Source organism: Leguminivora glycinivorella, chromosome 20 (genome assembly GCF_023078275.1).
Source record: "Leguminivora glycinivorella isolate SPB_JAAS2020 chromosome 20, LegGlyc_1.1, whole genome shotgun sequence".
NCBI lineage: Eukaryota > Metazoa > Arthropoda > Insecta > Lepidoptera > Tortricidae > Leguminivora > Leguminivora glycinivorella.
Window position 1 is genome coordinate 2,177,736 of NC_062990.1, and position 21,011 is coordinate 2,198,746.

The 21,011-nt window shown below is 38.6% G+C and overlaps 1 protein-coding gene across 1 annotated transcript; it reads right to left on the minus strand.

Moving 5' to 3' along the window:
- Positions 1 to 518: 518 nt before the first annotated feature.
- On the minus strand, positions 519 to 19,764 carry LOC125236900 (proton-coupled amino acid transporter-like protein pathetic). Its single transcript, XM_048143818.1, has 13 exons — positions 19,648 to 19,764; positions 17,420 to 17,461; positions 16,429 to 16,589; positions 14,478 to 14,622; positions 13,284 to 13,414; positions 7,771 to 7,855; positions 7,071 to 7,221; positions 5,788 to 5,985; positions 3,807 to 3,912; positions 3,239 to 3,352; positions 2,303 to 2,402; positions 1,377 to 1,498; positions 519 to 649 (listed from the first exon to the last, which is right to left on the minus strand). Exons 1-13 carry the CDS (start codon positions 19,660 to 19,662, stop codon positions 565 to 567), a joined length of 1,455 nt encoding a protein of 484 aa, XP_047999775.1. The 5' UTR covers positions 19,663 to 19,764; the 3' UTR covers positions 519 to 564.
- Positions 19,765 to 21,011: the final 1,247 nt, after the last annotated feature.

The window sequence follows — 21,011 nt, forward strand, 5'->3', positions numbered from 1 at the left end:
AAGAGCGTTCGTATGATGTTCGTAGGTAAAGTAGTTCTTGAAGTCTATTGAATTTGGTAGATATTTGGACAAAGTATTCTTGGTCCCTTTAATACCTGTCATTACCAAAGTGTTCAGTTGAACCTTTGATTCCGGGCAATATTTTAGTGTAGGTATATATTTATACCTATAATATTATTCATTACAATTTGGCCGAAACACATTATTTAAACTAGTTGCAAAGCAACTTGTCGTGTCGAGATGTTTTTAGATTTTACCTGTGCGTAGCCGAATGGCCAAACGCTCACGATAATATGTCTTTCGCAGCCATGGACCTAATTCGTAGCTATCTATCTAGACTATCTATCGCTCTTGCGTATTGCCGCGACAGAGCCAGACTACATTTCTGCGGCGTTTCGGTGGCGTTTCCCGTCGCAGAAATGCCATTCGGCTACGGGGCCTATGGCTACCTTATAATTATAACAGAACTAATGTATGTTCTCTCTTGTCTATTTAAAGGAGTAATAAACAATATAAATTATTAATTAAGCACATTTATTACGAATATTAACGTATACGACACGATTAAGACAATATGTACGAGACGATTGCTCCTAAGCATACAACTCCACCAAAAATCATGATGCAGATGTTTCTAAACGAGCTCCACCTGAATAAAGAAACAATAAACAAATAAGTTAAACGATTGAAAAGTGGAAATAATCACCTGTCTTGAGAGTCTTGAGACGCTACAGGAGCGAACATGCTGAAATGGCAAGGAGCCCCACATTCATCGCTATACCCTGTAGGGTATCATGTTGCTATGTAACCATTGTACCTAGTGTAAGATTTGTACACCAACATGAGAGCAATAAATTCTAAAAAAATCTATTCAAGTTGGGAATTTTAGTTAAATATACTAGTGTTATTAACTAGATTTATAGAAAAGAAAATTATCCATCCAGAACAACTCAGTTAAAATATATAGCGAAAAAACCTTTAACATCGAGGTTCCGCTCTCGACTGTTTCCTCCTTCAAAACTTAATAAATCGTAACGAAAAAATGGACCAGTTACATTTGCCCCCCAGTCGAGATTTGGACCTTACTATAAGTTTTAGATCCATAATTATTACTTATATGATATTATAAATGGGAAAGTGTGTGTCTGTTTGTTTATCCTTATTTCACGGCAAAACGGAGCGATGTATTGACGTGATTTTTTAAGTGGATATAGTTGAAGGGATGGAGAGTGACAAAGGCTAATTTTTGTCTCTCTCTGACCCCCTACTTCCCCAAAATGGGGGGGTGGAAATTTGTATGGGGCATTCCGCAATTTTCGAATATAACGCGAGCGGGAAAAAGCTAAGCTAGTTATGAATAAAAGAACGATACGAACGTCATTTGGCAACTTGTAGGCGGGTTGAGGAAGGATACGCTTCGATAGTCCCTGTATGTGACCAAACCGTCGATGATGGCGGGAAAAATGAAGCACACCCAACTGCAGATCACTGCGCCAAGCTGAAATAAATCAGAAAAATAAGTAAAGGCGAAAATATATAATATATCATTCACTTTTACAAGCTTTAATTTACTTTCAACTGTCCCGTTGTCTGTAATCAAATCTTGCAAGTAAAATTTGACCTACTTCCCGGTTTCCGATTGAGCTGAAATTTTGCGCACATAAACAAATCACGTGACAAAGCAACATTATGGTATCATGGCGCCATGGCGCTGATCTGATGATGGAGCAGAAAGGTCTGAAGGTGGCCATAGGAACTCTGTAATGAAATGTCGTATTTCCATCGAGAAAGGGCTTTTTAAAACCGTCTCGGAGTAGATGACTGTTGAAAAAAAAGTACAGTGGCGATAAAAGCATCATGTGCCAAAAATTGCATTTTTACGAAACAACTTTTTCTACTATAGGTACATATGGGCTTACTTACAGAGGCCACAGACAAACCACAGGCAAAGACGTGGCATACGATGGAGTGAGCTCGACCAGAAGGTGCCTGTTCACCCTAGATTAGAAGGTTGCTAGGTGAGAGTCCACACCTTGGCAGTGCGCATAGGAAAAGAAGCAAAGCACTTCGTGCGAATTGTTGGAATATCTACCAAGTGATGAGGGTGGAAACCAGCCGTGCTGAATTTTCCAGTTCTTTGTGCAATGGCAACATCATCATCGGTCTTCAAGTCGCTAACAGACTATTCAAGCAGTTTCAGGTGGGGCAACAACGTTTTTCGTAAGCCAGCAATGGCAACACATGTCGTATATTATATGTACGTATGTATTAAACTCAAAAATAACTATTAAATTAGACTTACAAAACTCATCATGAGATTAATATCAGGACACGCCACCGATACACATGAAATGAGAATCACATTGATGGCTTTGTAGAACCGCTCCCAGATTTCACGTTTCCTGAAAAATATGGCAGAATGACGGAAAAATGTCGAATAAAAATAAGAAAATTTATCATCATCATAATTTCAGCCATTAATCCTCCCTTCGTGTACGCCACTTATCCCGGTCCTAATCTCATCCAGAAGTGCCCCGCAGTTTTTCGAATGTCGTCCACCCAACGAGCCAAAATTTAATGTACCTAGTCTAAATTTAATTTTAGGAAAAGAACTCTCGATTTCGTTTCTATACGTCATCTTGAGATCAAGCGCTGGTGGCCAACCGGTTAAGAACGTGCGACTTTCAATTCAGAGGTTGGGGGTTCGAATCCCGGCTCATGTGGCTCATACCAATGAGTTCTTCGGAACTTCAAATAAAGAAATTATTGCTGCAATAACTGCGAAAATTTGCAACGTGCGAAATGTCATTTGATATTTTACCAGGCGCTTGAAAGAAAGCTCGGTGAAGGAAAAGATCGTGAGGAAACCGTATACTAATCCCAAAGGTCAGATAGCAGTCGCTTTCGTAATAACTAGTAGGCCAAATCTTGGTATTAGTTATCAAAGCAGACCCCAGGCTCGCATGAGCCGTGGCGAATGCCGTGATAACGCAAGGAGGATGATGACGTCATTTTGAGACAGAAACAAAAGCTTCACTTCTTCTATTCCATTTATGATTGGAATCACCACAAAATACTTATCCTCTTATTCATAAGCGTTTACTAAAGTTATCAAGCCGATAAAGTTAATTTGTCCCTTTCTATCACACCAATACGTCAAAAAGGGACAAACGAACTTAATCGGCTTGATGACGTTTATGAATAAGGGGGGTAGTAACATAATAATTCCAGGATTTACCTTCTGTGCCTCTTCCCGATGTAATACCAGATTATTCTAAAACACAACCAGCAGTTCAGGGTAAAGATTGACGCCATCATTACAACAAGGATGAACTGCAGAACAACTGTTGACCTGAATACAAAATATGGGAAATTATTACCTGCTTAGCAGAAAAAGGAATTGCTTGCCCTTTGAGTTAGTTGGTCAAAGTAGCCTTCAGAGATAACATACGCTAGAGAAATTTCGACGGGTGTCGGGTACCTCGGCGGTCGGGGTGGTGCATTTTTAACCCCCGACGCAAAAACGTGTCTGTCTGTCTGTCTGTCTGTCTGTCTGTTTGTCTGTCTGTCTGTTTGACTGTCTGTCTGTGTGTTTGTCTGGAATCGTAGCTCCCGAACAGGTGAACTGATTTAGATTTTTTTTTGTCTGAAAGCTGAGTTAGTCGGGAGTGTTCTTGGCCATGTTTCATAAAAATCGGACTACTATGTCGCGGTCGGGCGGGGTTCTTCAAAATTTTAATTTTGTGGTTAGGTTATAATGTATGGGATGGTAATATTATCTTCTTATATTTAATATATGTTCTTACAGAAAAAGCGGTAGATGTATGGTGATGGGGGTTTCGCAATCTTCTCCGTAACCCCAATAGCCGAGCAAACCGATGGCAGCGACCATCGTCACCACTAATGACATTCCTGGAACATATTACATTCATATTTTTTTATCACACTCGCTCGTAAACGGTGTTATTACATGCCTGCATCCTGACACGTAAAGCTGAGTTTAGACCAGCAAGTTATTGCTGCAAGTTTAGTTTTGAGATGTAACTATAGGTAAGAGTGAGTGGCGAGTATCTGCATCTCTTTCTTGCATATACTTCTGTCTCAAAACTTGCAGCAATAACTTGCTCGTCTAAACTCAGCTTAAACGTAGGGCGGTAAAGTGAATACCCGGGTGGGGCCTTCCACGGCCTGTCAAAAATGACAAGATGGCGGACGAATGTTTGAAATGTCAGCGTAGGTATTTCAATACATTGAGTTTAAAATTTGGTTATTACTTCGCGAGTGTGATGAAAAACATTGTGCATATCACGAGCGGCTGAAGGATTACGAACGAGAGGCTGTTTGAAGTTTGCTTTAATAACTCGAGTTTTTTTTCCGCATTTAATACACAATGTATATAGGCAACTTGACTGTACTTAAAATAAAATATTTGATACCATGCACGAAATAAAGCATCAAATAATTATAAGAAAAACAGTCACAGAAGTTATTTAAACTCCAATTTATATTTTATAAATCAGATATAAATATATAAAGTAAATCAGTTGACCGTGACGTCACTCAATTCGATTTCATATTAATTCCATATTAGCAAGTCGTTCAAAATCGTTTTGACAGTTCTTAAAAAGAAGCTGATTTGACTAGGAGGAAAGTAGTCTATTACATTTACTGTCATGGACTCTGAAAGGTTGAAAATGTTGTAACTTAAAGACGGTGAACCAAATCTTGGCACTAAAAAAGCGCTAATTTTCGATGGGAATTGACTTACCCCTACAATTTGACGACCAGTCTGGCTCAGTCGGTAGTGATCTTGCCTGCTGAGCCGCGGTCCTGGGTTCGAATCCCGGTAAGGGCATCTATTTGTGTGATGAGCACAGATATTTGTTCCTGAGTCATGGATGTTTTGTTTTCTATGTATATAAGTATGTATTTATATATTTAAGTATGTATATCGTCGCCTAGCACCCATAGTGACACTGTTTGAGTTGCAGGCCTCCATAGGTTACGATGACCGCTTTACATCAGGCGGGCCGTATACTTGTTTGCCACCGACGTAGTATAAAAAAAAAAAAATAGTACAAGATTTGCTTAGATTGGGGCTAAGTTAATCTGTGTAAAGTGTCCCAAATATTTATTTATTTAAATTTCAGTCAATTTTTAAGTGTTATGGCTCGTTAATGATTCCACCAACGTCAAGGTTTCAGAAAGGTTAGAAGATTTATAAAAGCCCTACATTTTTCAAATTCGGTGCCATTTTTTAGTGCAAAGATTTGGTTGACCTATACTAGACAATTCTTATTTCGATTATAGAGCAAATCATAAGAAAATATTAAAATGGCTAAATAAATCTATCCGCGCAAGATCACCACCTTTCTCAAGATGTTGGTCCAGACTTTGCTATGGGACTGTTCGCTGAAACGACTACTTATCACCGATGATCGTCGTATCAACATCTCACATCTTGACAGAATGGTGGCCGCTATCGGATGTAAGAAGCGCCTGGCATCCATTGGCTCGTTGGGTGGACGACATTCGAAAAATTGCGGGGCAGTCGGGGCACTTCTGGATGAGACTAGCCCAGAAGGGAGGGCGATTAACGGCTCAGCCACGACATTGGTCTAAGCGCGACAGCGGTGAGCGGCGATCATACATTGGAGCGAGACACAGCGATGGGACTTTTCATTCACACGTATGGCTGCCGCTCACCGCGGTCGCGCTTAGACCAATGTCGTGGCTGGGCCGTAACGGCTAAATGATGATGATCATGTTGATAATTATTATACGTACCAAATTGTGATACAGTAGAGAAGTGATGCGGACTCCTCATATTATTTTCCAGCGGTAAAGTTATTGTAACTCCCTGTACACTATATATGCAGGTGCCAAGAAATCTGAAGAATCCTTGGTAGTCTTTCCAAGCTGGTCTTTTGTTGAGATCCTCGATGGATGTGAGGCTGTAGATAGTTGTTGCGCAGGCAATGAAAGCTGGAAAAGGAGATTTTTTTTACTACGTCGGTTGCAAACAAGCATACGGCCCGCCTGATGTAAAGCGGTCACCGTAACCTATGGACGCCTGCAACTCAAACAGTGTCACATGCGCGTTGCCACCCCATTAGAAACTTGTACATTCCCTTTTGCTGTGTTAAGTACACAGCAAAAAGGAGTGTACAAGTTCTAAGGAGGGTTCGGGTTGCCGAAGACTCAAAGGACAATAGACGGAATAAGTTAGTTCCGTAAGTCCTCCCGTCATCAGCACACCGCACCCTCGTTGAGCTCTGGCAGCCTTACTCACCGGCAGGAACACAACACTATGAGTAGGGTCTAGTGCTATTTGGCTGCGGTCTTCTGTAAGGCGGAGGTACTACCCCAGTTGGGCTCTGCTCTAGATTCGAGCGAGACGATATCCGCTGTGCTGTGCCCTACCACACAAAGCGGAATATCATTCGCTATGCCCTATCTCCTACTTAAGGAGATTGAATACTTATGTGAAAAGTGATTAAATTATGTAGGGATCGGGAGTTCATGAAGTAAGTTTTGGCAAACCAAGTAGTTGAGTGGCAAAAGACAGTTCTGTGCTGCCTTATTATCATTGCAAGTGACGTTCAGTGTAATGTTTTAATAACAGAAATTTCCTTAATAATTAATGTACTTACTTCTAACATTTGCACATACCTATACGCTTAAATATGTACCTACTATAAAGGTCGTTTCCAAAATTAACAAAAAGAGCCTTCAGAAAATTTGATTTGTCCTGAAATATGGATCAAATCGCCAATAATAAGATAAGGGTTACCCATCGGTTAACCTGTCGTATGTGGCCTGTAAATTTTTATCATTAAAAAAGTGAATTTGACATTTAAAACAATAGATTAAAATTCCCACGCACGCATCAGTGTCTAAGCACGCGAGGGGTTAAGAAACTTAAGATTGAGGTACAAGGCGTCCTAATCTAATGGATGTAGTAACCCTATTGGACATTGGATTCGACTAGTTATAGCAGAAATTTACCATTTATCCGTCAATATTTTTAGTTTAAAACACAGTGAGCCATGTAAAGTCCTTATACCTACTGACAAATAAGCTCGCCACCAGCGCCACAGGAGCCAGGTACTTCAATCGTCTAACCATACAGAAAAGGATCAGCGGTATCGTTATTATCAAGATGTATATCCGGATGCTGAGGTCCTGGTCTTTCATTTCTGGGAAGGCTCCTTCTAGACCCTGTAAAGATAAAAGTTTTTGAAGAATTTTGACGGAACTCAATCATAATTCATACCTCTATACTTATATGCCAAAGACCTGCTGAATGGGGAGCTTTGGCATAGCATAATAAAGAGTACTATAATACAGTATGGCCACTCCTGCTCCCGTTACCTCTCAGTCACCGCCTGTCAAGAGACCAGTCAACCTGTCTTATCTCACTCATACAAGTATGGTACGCGTCCACCTACACGAGCTTAGACTGTGTGCGCAGGAACGCGCTTCTTTCATACCATCGCCATTGTCCTAGATGTGACTTTGGTGCATAAAATAATGACCTCAGTCAAGATCCTCAGCCACGAGGAACTAAGGAAGAAGAGATAAATATCTACAGCTGTTTACAATCGGATATACTTTACTGAAAGCATTGCCAAACTTGACAATCATGTCTATCGACAGATGCAATTTAAAATGGATTTTCATAGGCATTTTGAGGGTTATACCCCTTCAACATAATTTACTGAGGAAGAATGTGGTATGTGGTTTAAAAGTACCTTATATATTATTTACCTGTTTTAGTGTTCGTGCAATGATCAGCTCAAAAATACAACACGTCCCGCACATTTCTATGAATAAACACACATCTACTGAGTATCTGAAAACATATTAAAAAAAACGAGAATTGTTATCACTTGTACCAATGTTATTTCACAATGTACCTCTACCAATGAGTATTTCAGAACTTATGTGTGAAATATCATATGATATTCGTCAGTCGCTTTTCGGAGAAAGAAAACATCGTGAGGAAACCTAACTAATTCCAATATAAGGGTCATACCCAAACGCATGTTCGGACCAAAAAAAAAAAAAGAATTGCGCACTGGATCTTGTTATATTTTTTTATGCATTGTACAGTATCTAGTGTACAATATTGATTACTCAGATATAAAACAAAACAAAATTAATACCTGAAAAAAAAAACAAATTGGTGGTAAAAGTCCCATCTGTGGGCTGTTCAGATTCTTGGATAACAAGTTCAACGTATCACAGTTTTAAAATTTATAGCGTAACAAATTAGTGTGGTTTGTGTAATAATTATGTTCATTAACGAAATTGAATTTTCCGATTCATTTGCTCCAAAATTTGTAATCCTCTTGACATGAGAGGCAATAAACGTAGGGTTATACGGTTGAACGACTACTCTGTGGACCTTAAAAATCCAACCAAAATCACTAAAATAATAAAAACTTCCATAAACAACGGAGTATTATACTGGCAACACTTTCAAGCTGTCAGTCGCCATTTTGAATGTCGTGAGTTACAGTGCGAGAATTGTGCTCCCGACCTTTTTGATAAATAGTTAGTCCAAATGTCAGATATCGGTGCATCTTTTCTGTGATTTGTGTATATCGGTAAGTAAATATTTCAATATTTATTAAATATGCCTTAAGAATAGCTCAGAAGGGCTATTTTGCATAACCGAATCGGCTTGGCTTCTAACCTCAAAACACATGCGTCAAATGATATTTTTTGTATTAAAAAAACCCTTCTGTGGAAATCTTTTCTGTGGTATGCTGAATTTGTCACTTCTGTGGACACGGATCTCTCGCGTGGAATTGGTCCACCCCAGAGACCTATGTCCACAGAACGGTTTTTTAATTTAAAATAACGGAAGTTATCTTTCCTGTGGTCAATACTTTACAGGGTGTGTGCATCACAACTGACGTTTTTATCTCACAATGACATAAAAAATAAGGCACCGTTCAATTTAAATATGAGTCCATTCGGAAAAATTAGTACTTAAAACACTTTATGCCCTTTGCTTTAGATATGTCCACAGGAGAGACACAAACCTATATCTGTGTATGACCTAAATATTTATTTCTAATATATTATGGCGTGGAAGTTTAATGAGAATGTTTGTGGATTCGAGTTATTGCTTTCGTTATCATGTTTTCGTGGTGCAAACATAAGTCCATTTTAATAATTAATAATATAAAAAATCACTTTATTATAACTTCTTCGTTCACGCTAATTTTGATAATAATCGTGCAAAATGGTGCTTGTTTGGGGCTTATTGGCATGAAGATATTGTTGTTTTTTCAGTTAGAATGCCAAGAAGCAGAAGAACTGTACAGTTGAGCGAAGAAGAGAAGAAAAAACGTAGGCGTGAACAAAAAAAAATGAGTATGCGCAGAAGCCGTGCGAAATTAGATACAGCCGCTATTGAAGACAGGCGTAGGAAAGATAGGGAGAGATACCAAAAAAAAAAAGAGGAAGGACTAGTGAAATCAATTAAGGACTTTACCCCAAGAGAACAGAGGAAGATTCGAAAAGTGTGGCGGGAAAAATCTAAGATAAGGCGTGAGAAGGCAAAATTAACAAAACGGACGGAGGAAATATTAAGAGAAGAAACACCTTCATCCAGTCCGAGTACATCGTTTTCACGAATAGCTGTAGGAAGGAAGGTCAGCGCACGAAATAGACGCCTATTAAAAGCTAAAAATATGCGTCTGTCAAAAAGATTGGATGGTCTTGAGAAAAAATTGGTTAAATATAGGATGCGTTTATTAAGACTAAAAAGGAAGAAAGATGATAAGACTGAAAATCGAAGGGAGGCAATACGAAAGCAAATTACAGAATTCTTACTTGACGATGAAAATAGTAGATTAACAGCTGGGAAAAAGGAAACCATTACGCGAAGACAAGTGAAAAAGCAAATACGACTTTTGAATGATTCACTCTTTAACCTTCATAAGACGTTTCTCAACAAAACGGGAGTAATCGTATCATATGAAACTTTTCGACGATGTCGTCCATTTTGGGTCGTTTTACCTAAAGCGGCTTCAAGAAACACTTGTTTGTGTGCTCTTCACGCGAATAATGATTTTATTGCACAAGCTTTACATAAAGCAAAAATATTGCCTTATTCATCAGCCACTGATGTTGCTAAATCACTTTGCTGCAATAAAATTCTTAGTGTATCTTGTTTAGAACGAAAATGCTTACAATGCCGCTCAAAGGATATTGATATTGATAGCACTGATTTAAGTGACACAATTATTTACCAAAGATGGATTACAAAAAATGTTACGGTGACTACTAGGGGTCAAGAAAAACAGTGTAAGAAAACAATAAAAGAAACTGTAAGAACAACCCAACGATTGCTAATACAAGTTTTTCGATCGAATTTACCCAAATTCATGCAACATTTAGCCAATATTATCAACCAGTTTAAAGCTGTTCGCTTCATAAAACATAATATGTCACCCTCAGAAGGATTACTTCATATCGACTTCTCAGAAAACTACGGATGCAAATATGGGGAAGAAGTTCAGTCAGCACATTTTGGCGGATCCAAAGCTCAACTTTCCCTGCACACATGTGTTTATTATTCAAGCGACTCTCACCCTCCGGAGAACCGAGTAAAAGCAACATCATTTTGTACTGTGTCTGAAAATTTGAGACATGACCCAGTCCTCATCTGCGCTCATCTTAAGCCCGTAATAGAGAAAATGAAATCCTTGACGCCAGCCTTATCCTTCCTGCATATATTAAGTGATGGACCATCCACCCAATACAGAAATAAAACTATGTTCTTTATGATCGCCAAATATATAAGTAAAATTTCTCAAGCTGACACTATTATTTGGCACTTTAGTGAGGCAGGCCATGGCAAGGGGGCACCTGATGGCGTTGGTGGGTGCATCAAACGCGTATGTGATAATGCAGTCGCAAATGGCAAGGACATCACAGGAATCGACGGTTTCTTTGAATGCCTGAAACATAATATTAAAAATATAAATATTATTCGGATTGATGACGAGTTTGTTGATGAAATTCAACAATTAGCAGCAGCTTGTAAACTGCGACCTTTCAGAGGAACATTTCAGATACATCAAATTGCGTGGAGCAAAATAAAACCAGATTTACTTCAGGCTAGGAGATTAAGTTGTATAACTTGTCCAGCTTATGTTGAATGTCCGCATTATAAACTAGGACAGATCATTATGCCAAGTGTCACAAGTTTGAGAACTCAATCAACAAGAGCCCATTCTGAGCAACTTAATTATGTACCAGATCTTTCGAATTCAGCTGCATCTAGTCCTGTCCGTTACAGTTTTGACTCTACCGGTCATGTGTCTTCTGGCCATTCATATCCTCCTAGGCCAGCTTCTTCTAATTCAGATCCTCCTAGGCCAGCGTCTTCTAATTCAAATCCTCCTAGCCCAGCTTCTTCTAATTCAGATCCTCCTAGGCCAACTCCTAGTCCCCTAACGCCTGACGCTTCGACTGTCACTGGACCTAGAACGCCCCCAACACCAGAGCCTCCAACACATATACCTGAACCTCTTACACCTAGGAAGAGACCTTATTTTCGTAATACATTCTGCGATGACTCTGATTTGGCCCCAAAAAAGATAAAAAAAAACATTGCAACATTGAACATTGATGACGACAGTGATGAAGATATTTTTTGATTAAATATCAGAATATTAAATCAATAAATATCATCATTCACGTTCACGTTATAAAACTAAACGAATTCAGTTTGACCACAGGAAATCTGCAGTGGTCAAACTGAAATAATTTCTAAAGACAGTTGTTTTTCATACAATCATATCATTATTGATTTTTTATTCGTTTATTTTGATACACGTCTATTAGATTTCAGAATCTTATTGAAATAAAAATAGATATAAGAGTACTTTTTGTGCTAAAACTGATTTAGCTCAATTCTGTGGAATAGCTGTCGCTCCTGTGGTCAATATTTTGTTATTATTTTTTATATTTTCTTAAATACCAAGAAACTATCTAGTTTTTAATTATGATACTCTTGTTTGAAGAGTAGTTAATAAAAAATCATGTGATTTAAAAGAAAATATAAGGTTTTCAGTACTTAAAATGAACAATGCTAATTTTGTATCCATTCTGTGGAATAGCTGTCACTCCTGTGGTTCACATTTTTTTATTATTTGATATATTTTCCTAAATACCTACAAACCATCTAGTTTTAACTTGTGATTATCATGTTTGAATACATATCTAATAAAAATAATCTGATTTTCAAGAAAATACACAGTTTTTTATTTCTCAAAATTTGCAGTGCTAATTGTGTAACACCCTAAGGCCATTAGGCCTTACTATTAAGTTACCCTACAGGTTGGAAGGCCAGATAGCAGTCGCATAAAACGAATGTCTAAGCCAAATCTTGGGACTAGTTCTGTTGTCAAAGTGGACCCCAGCCTCTTATGAGATAGATAGATAGATTATAATACTCTTTATTGGCACACCTCAGCAAAAGATACAGTGGAGACCAAACAAATGATTATAAATAGAGGCAGACAACAGGCGGTTTCATCGCTAAAGAGCGATCTCTACCAGACAACCTGAATCGAGCCGTGGCAAATGCCGGGATAACGCAAGGAGGATCATGGATTGCGATAATACAGTCAGCAGCAGAAGTTGCGTAGCGGGCAAGGTGTTCAAAATGAACTTGACACGATCTTATTTTTAAGACGATAAGAGAGTGTTAGGATCATTGCACAGACCAACCCCTATAGACATCCATTACAAGACGACTCGCGGTCACCAGCCTTACTTGTATTTGCCATTATATAAGCGCGGGCGCTCGCCGTGCCCGATCAGTAACGACCAAGTAACCGACCCGAAAGCAGCTCGTGTTTTTCGCAATAAAAAATTGAAAAAGGGTTTTTGATGCCTCAAAGATGTCCACCTGTAGTGTGGAAAGGTAACAAGAAGATCAAATTTAAAAACAGACGGTATTACATTCCACAAATAAGTCATATTTATAATTTATTCAGAGCCGGAATAGGTCAACTTACACTGGATATTTACGCGACTCCCTTTTCATCTGGCGCGACTGCCTGCCGTCCTTGAAACGACCAATCGCAGCGCGCTAAACACATTCCCCTCCCGCTCCTCGGGCCCCATGCACTGGTGATTTGTAGCGCGCACAAAATTTACAATATTGGCACTCTATAGGAGGTTCTCTGTGGATCATTGTTAACACCTTGCCCACTACGCAACTTCTGCTGCTGACTGTACGAGTATTGTGTTACCTGAAAGCTTTACTAAACTTCCTAAGTCTCATGGAGGAGCCAGTAGCCAACGCAGCCTCGGCTAAGTCCGGGTAAGAAAGACGGGATACTCGTATCCTGGCGTATATTGTGTGGACCGACCCTACGAGCATCTATTGGGAATAAATCATGAATGAATGATTTAAACTTTGTACTATTATATATTCTGTGACTTTAGTGAGAAGAACACTTAGTGCTAATAATTTTATATAATTTTTAAGAAAAAAAAACCGCCGCCTTTGGGGTTCTGGTGAAAGCTACTTGCGAATGCTGGATTAATTAATATGTAGAAATGTGTAGGTATTTTTTAAAACTGCTTTAAATGCTTTAATTATTTGATGGCAACACAAATGAATATACCTATACCGTTAAGGTTTGAGGAGTTTCCTAAATTCATCATGAAACCGATTATAAGAATCCGAAGCTTGAAAAAATTTGACTTGAAAACTCAATATTCTTAACGAACATAACTAAATAAATGTCACTGTTCTGAACTTAAATGCATGCTATTCTTATGATATAAGTGTGCCGTTCAGATTTAAGGAGTTCCGTTCTGATCTTCATCAGCAGTTCCATTGCAATAAATGTCACTGTTCTGGACGTAAGTGCATGCTGTACTTATGAAAATACCAAAGTCACTATAAGTGTGCCGTTCAGATTTAAGGGGTTCTGATCTTCATCAGCAGTTCCATTGTACCAAATGTCACTGTTCTGGACGTAAGTGCATGCTGTTCTTATAAAAATACCAAATGTTTTGACTCAACACCGTTGCATACAATACTTTTTCTACGACCATGCACTTAGTTTTGAATAGTTTTCTAGAATACTTTCATGACATTCACACTGTTCCTGTATTTTGCACTGCCAGCGCAATAGCCATCCCCCGCCGGCTTACCACGCACGCGCGCAGTATCGTTATAACAATGCGTTCCCATGGTTACAGAGCCAAACAATGCGTTTTCAATTTTTTCGTTACTGCGCGCATGCGAAGCGGGCGGGCGCTGGTTTTGTGGAATATACTTTTATGTAGGGTTTTAAAGATCTATACACGACCCTGTAAATGTCGAATAACAGTTCGGGAGTAGAAAAAAATAATAAACCTTTGATTTGTTTTTGGAATGAAAAGAACTTTGGTGCAACCAAACCTTAGTCTATTATACAGAAAATGTTACTTACTAACATGATATAAGTCACCAGTATACCCATGGCTATGGTACAAGCGAAAGAGGTCCAAATGCCTCCATACATGAAGGCTTCATGCATACCCAGCATGCCAGCTCCCATGCAACCTTTTACTAGGTGAGCTGTAGCTTCTATCATACTGGAAAAAAAAAATGATATTGACAACGTTTCAAAATTTTCAATGTCCCTAAATCGAAAACCATTTCGAGATATACGCTTGTAGATCACATAAATCATTTTTTTATTTTTTTTTCCGCATTTTTAGTATAAAAAATCTTAAAAATAGTTTAAAGGGGAAGTGACGTCAAATAGCTGATTTAGAGCTGCCACTATATCAAAAAAATCTTCCAGTTGGGATGTCACTTGAGTTTGACAGTGAAACTTGTCACAGTTCGTAGCAAAGATATTAAAAAAATCATGGCTTAGTCTATGATTCGTAGTCATTCACTAGTGGTTGACAGTGACACTTGACAGTAACTAATTATTAATCTGTGCTTGGCAGTCAGACATACCGGACTGTTTAAGCTGACTGTTAAAACTTTTTTTTTTTAGGAATGATTTTGTCGTTTTCTTAGGTGTATGAAACAACACATGTGACGTCACGAAGCTGTGAACGAAGCTTGACGTTTGTAACTTACGCTCTTTCTGCTCGAAGCAGTAATAAAAAGGGAATTTCTCATTAAAATAGCAGTTTTTGGAAAAATAAAAAAATACGTGTATCTTTTAGTATTGAGTTCTTTCAAACCAAACAATAAAAAGTAGTACTCAAAAATATGAAATGTTGTCAATTGCATTAGAAATTGAAGGAGATACTATACGCCAAAGAAAAGCCCACTGGTGAAGCCCGGAATCGAACCCGGGTCTCCGGCTATCGTTTCTGACATCTGAACGCTACACCACCCCTACCACCGTGGTACCCGTCGAAAATTCTATATTGTATGTTGTCTCTGAACTCTCTGAAGGCTAACTTTAAGGAGACTCTACCAGCTTTTTGGAGAGTTGCAGGATCTGTAGATTACGGTGACCGCTTTCCATCAGGCGGACCGTATGTTTGTTTGCCACCAACGTAGTAAATAAAAAAATCGATTAGATAATATCATTAGCAGTGAATTTAATAATCAGGCTGATTTAACTAAATAACGGCCATCATTAATAATCCGACAGATTCTAAAATGTGGCAGATCGTTAAATCTGTTGTAAAATGTTTGATGATGTGGTTAACTGAGCATTTCTTTTTTTTTTGCCAATAAAAAAAAATTGATTGTTTGAATTTTAGGTCAAATGTACTCAGAATCACGAGTACTTTCAATCTCACTGGGAGACAAAAAGTGTCCCAGAATTTCCATACATTTTTGTTACTTTCCTCTTTTGTTACCCCATACAACATGTACGGAAAATGGTAACAAAATAAGAAAAAGTCGTATGGGACAATTTTTTTAACTACTAGGATTGAAAAAGCTAGTAATTCTGAGTAGAAATAGCATATTTTTTTTCAAAAATATCACACTTCATAAAAGTGGCAAAAAAAAAAGAAGTGCTCAACTAACGATTTTTACGATATGTCGGATTTAACTATCAGCCGTCTCTGGCTAGTAATAATAATTTTTTCCCCTTACTAGCTCGGAAACACGTGTTTTGTCCTTTATTACCAGCGGGTAAAAACGCATTTTATCCATTAGTGGGTAAAGTAATTTGACCTTGACAAATACAAATACAAATACAAATATTCTTTATTGTTCACCAATATAACAAGAATAACGTCAAATTAACTGCTTTAAAATTGATAAAAGTAGGTGAATCTAGTAACAAAGATGATTTACCACCTGTGGAACTACTGGAAGTAGTGATAAACGCAACTATAGAATCCTTTCACTTGCTCGTTTTTCAATTCCACACTCGGCGTTAAAATACAACTTTGCCCCCTTGTATAACAAATAACTATTACTTGGCAGCATGAGGGTTCTGCCGCTCCCTGGTGTAGTCATACACAACAGGTCTTGTCCCGGGATAGAGAGAGATGGAAGGAGGGCTGTCTCTCCTCTCCCTCTCTTCTTGTTCGATGTACTGACGTATCTCGTTTTCGACGTCCAGGGATTTGACGGATTTCTGAATGAGAAAAATATTAGTTAGAAGCACGAGAAGTTTTAGAGTATAATGATGATGGTGGTACTTTCCAGGAGAAGCGCTGATAGTCTAGTGGTAAGTACGTGCGACTTTCGTTCCGGAGGTCGCGGGTTCGAACCCCGGCTCGTACCAATGAGTTTTTCCGAATTTATGTGCGAAATGTCATTTGATATTTGCCAGTCGCTTTTCGGTGAAGGCACATCGTGAGGTAACCGGACTAATTCCAATAAGGTCTAGTTTACCCTTCGGGTTGGAAGGTTAGATGGCAGTCGCTTTCGTAAAAACTAGTGCCTACACCAAATCTTGGCATTAGTTGTCCAAGCGGACCCCAGGCTCCCATGAGCTGTGCCGGGATAACGCAAGGAGGATTCACGCTATTTGACGAGTGATTGACGCGTGATTGTCGCTAGATGTCACTTAACTATGCCTATACAAATAACCCACATTTACTGATGTATGGAGTTACAACTCTTCCCTTACTTATTCCTCTGTGGCAAAGAGGATCGAGTATTATAGAGAGTTACTGTCAAAGTAAAATGTGTAATCACAGTGCGTAGACTGCCATCTCTCGACACAAGCTTAAAACTTTTGAACTTCAGTTTTGACAATTTGGCCTATATTGTTAGCTTGATATGTGTTAAAATGACAAATATTAATATTAGCTCCATCTAGCCGAGTGTTCCCCAAAGGTGTAACGCCATCTAGGCCACCGTACCTTTTTCTCTAGGGCTTTGAGGTACGTTTTTTTCTTAGACTTTATCCGTCTATACGGAGGATATTTACATATGTCTTTGCTCTATGGTTAGTCTTACCTCGTCTTTAAGTTCATTGTGCGAACTGGCTGACGGATGTTGCTGAAATATTGAAAAGCTAGATTTAGTTAAAACTAATAATGGTTAATGTTTGATACTCTACGTCAACAAGGTGAAGGAAAACATCGTGAGGAATCCGGACTAATTCCAATAGGGTCTTAAGGTCCTTCCATTAAGGCTAAGGTCTCTTTACCCTTCGGGTTGGAAGGTCAGATGGCAGTCGCTTTCGTAAAAACTAGTGCCTACGCCAAGTCTTGGAATTAGTTGTCAAAGCGGACCTCAGCATCCCACGAGCCGTGGCAAATGCCGGGATAACGCAAAGAGGATGATGACTATATGTCAACAAGGAAACCATGTTCTTTTCTCTCTACGTAGGAGCTTATAAAAAATATACAAAATGATTTGCGTACTCTAAACCCTAAAATGCATGACCTTGACAATGATTTGTTCAAATTTGAATTTTGACATGTTGTCAATAGAGTCGAAAATATATGATGCATATATACGTCACTATGCATTTAAGGGTTAACACGTTCACTGCGAAACAGGTCATTCTGACCCTGTTCTGGACTTCCCCCTGGTACGGCGACAGAAATGCGCAACTTTACCCTAGTGCGAATTCCATAATGTTGTGATATTTTATTATTTGTATATAGTCAAGTATACGTTTATATTTGTAATTTTACACTCTATTTGACAGCATATAAATTAATAAACAGGTCACGTATGTCCTGTTCGCACCAGACTTAAACTTTTGTTATTCAGTGCGGAACAGGGCCTATATGACCAGTTACGCACGACCTTGTATAGCACTGGAGCAAAGTGCAAAATGCATTAGTGTTGTTACCATATTTTCAACCACACGTTATTTTTCGGTGAAAAAATGTGTTTCGATTGTTTTAAATGAAATTCGTTAAACACAATATAACGAATTTATACGCAAAACGCTTACAATTTTGCTAAACATTATTAAACGTAAAAATATATTGTAAAAAGTTTAAATTGCTTGCTGCACAATATTTAAAAAAAATTCTAAAAATCTTTTTTTAATAATATTAAGTGCAAAGTTCAAAGTTTTTGTTGTATATAAAAATCAAGTTACATGAAAGGTAAAGAAAGTAAGAATTAGATCGATATATTAGTTCGTTTATTTTCCTCGTCACTACTAAATCATCGACATTTTTACCTGTGCCCGTTCTGGCTGTGCGGTACAAGTCAATTTTGACCTGTTAATTAATTCGTCTCTAAAATCTAAACTAACAGTCATCAACTTCGGCGAAGACAGTATAGTGTAGATTAGTTATTAGACTAAACATTGTTTCAATAAAATTTAATATATGTGTATCTGTAGGCCTAGCACATTATGGCCGCGGGAGTATGTCGCCGCGAGATAGACTACCCGTCCTTATGTCATTAATACAGTTAGAAGAAGACGTGGCATCTATCTCGCGGCGACATACTCCCGCGGCCATCATGTGCTAGGCCTACTGGTAAAGCTATTTTAGGTATAATATGAAACCCTTCTTACAGGCTGTGATTGACTTGTACCGCACAGAGAGAAAGTTCAATACAGGACTCTCATGGGTTGTAACGCACTGAGAGCGAGTTCACAAAATGTGGCTCCGCAGTGAACGAGTTAAAGATACTTCAAAATTCTTCTTAGATTTTGTGTCCGAGTCAATTTGGCGTCAGACTTTGGGTTCTTTGATCTTTTTCAAATTAATTTCAAATAGCTTGTAAGGTGTATTAGGGTAATTCCGAATGACAGAAATGCTTGGATAATTCCGAAAGGGGAATCTTGATATGATGGAAATAACGGTGATTTTTATGCGACTTTCCTAATTAGACGACTTTCGGAATTACCTAATGCACCTCACCTATTAATGAGTTTTTCGAATTCTATGTAAATACTCGAATATAATATTTTCGTCATTTCGGTGAAGGACAAACATCGCAAGGAAATCTGAATATTTGAATCAAATCAAAGAGTTATAAGTTGAAATAGATACCATACACTAAAAAAAAGTGAAAAAAAAAACGATCAAGCCCACTGGTGGCCAAGCCGGGAATCGACCCTCGGTCTCCAGCTATCGCGCTTCAAAGCTTTTTAATGTTTTATTGATCAACAATATACCTAGGGATTTCATGATTTTGCAGTTGTTACGAACCGCCTACATAAAACTTCTACCTTACAAAATCAGGAAAAAACATAATATATGTAAAATCACCTCTTTTCTGCTCATTTATTCCTTATCAGCAATCTAGGGTCGGTTGAAAAACGGAGGTCATCCCGATCCGGTAATCTTCTCGAACAATCTTATTTCTTTGAACCCTCAACTTCGTATAACGTTAGAATATACATTACCCACTTGGGTTTCTGATAATTTGTTTGTTTATTTCGTAACCTACCTGAGTTTGACAGAATTGTGACAATGAAATCCATAAATAAAGGCATAGACTTGCTATAGACAAATCAGTTGTTGAGATCACTTTTTTGCCAAGAAAGGTGCGACCGCACCGATGCTTAAAAACGGCAACGGTAGGATACCGTACCAGTGACGCATCGCATCCGTATCGTTTTTTCCGCATGCTCCCCACACCGCTGCTCAAAATACGCAGACGGTACGGAAACGCAGTTACTTTCGTATGGGCCACGTCGTGCGGATACGATGCGTCACTGCGATTCCGTACCGTCGCCGTTTTTTCAGAAGCGGCGTGGTCGCACCTTTCTTGGCAAAAAAGTGATCTCAACAACTGATTTTTGTCTATAGCAAGTCCACATGCCTTCATATCTCTGGAGCATCTTTGTGTGCTGGAGCAACTTTTTTTTAATGTAAGGTGTCATCCATATATTACGTCACAGTGTAAGGGGGGGGGGGTCATACTAAATGTGACAATCCCTGTTAAAGGGATACAAAAAAGCGTGACATAGGGGGAGAGAGGGGTCCAAAAACTTGAAATTTGGTGTGACGTAATATGTGGATGATCCCTAATAGGCAGCAAACGAGCAGACGAGCCGCCTAATGGGAAGCAGTCATCGCCGCCCATGGACATAACCAACATCAGAGGAGTCACTTATGCGTTGCTGACCTTTGAGAACCCTAAATACCTGCTTCTTGAAGAACCCCAGAATAGGCAGAATACCCCCGATATCATAGCGCAACTTTGGAGTGCTTTGGAACAAAGATAATAGAATTTCCTTAGTCTATGCTTTGGAGTTTTAGGAGTTTTCAAGGGAGTTTTATATGAAGTGACAGATTTGTTGATAGTTAGTGTCAAAAATTTATAATCTAATTTTATCACTTCTTGGCAATTCCTTAGTCTGCCTTTCTATTTACTTTTGTTTTTGAGCTAATGTGTGATGTTGGATATATTATATTATTGTGCTTACTATCTGTTTGCGTTATTGGCATATATTATGGATATCAAGTTTTTCGTTAAGTATGAAACATGTGGAGCAATCTTCGATTTTGAAACGTGAGTGAACTTTTTCTTTCTTATTTTTAGGGTTCCGTAGTCAACTAGGAACCCTTATAGTTTCGCCATGTCTGTCTGTCCGTCCGTCCGTCCGTCCGTCCGTCCGTCCGTCCGC

Bases quoted from the DNA above. Each gene is read 5' to 3' on its own strand.
- LOC125236900 (XM_048143818.1), bottom strand. The intron at 3,353-3,806 runs GTAAGAACATAT...TTTTGTATTCAG, and splicing joins ATACATCTACCGCTTTTTCT to GTCAACAGTTGTTCTGCAGT. The intron at 650-1,376 runs GTTCGTATCGTT...TTCTTTATTCAG, and splicing joins CCTACAAGTTGCCAAATGAC to GTGGAGCTCGTTTAGAAACA.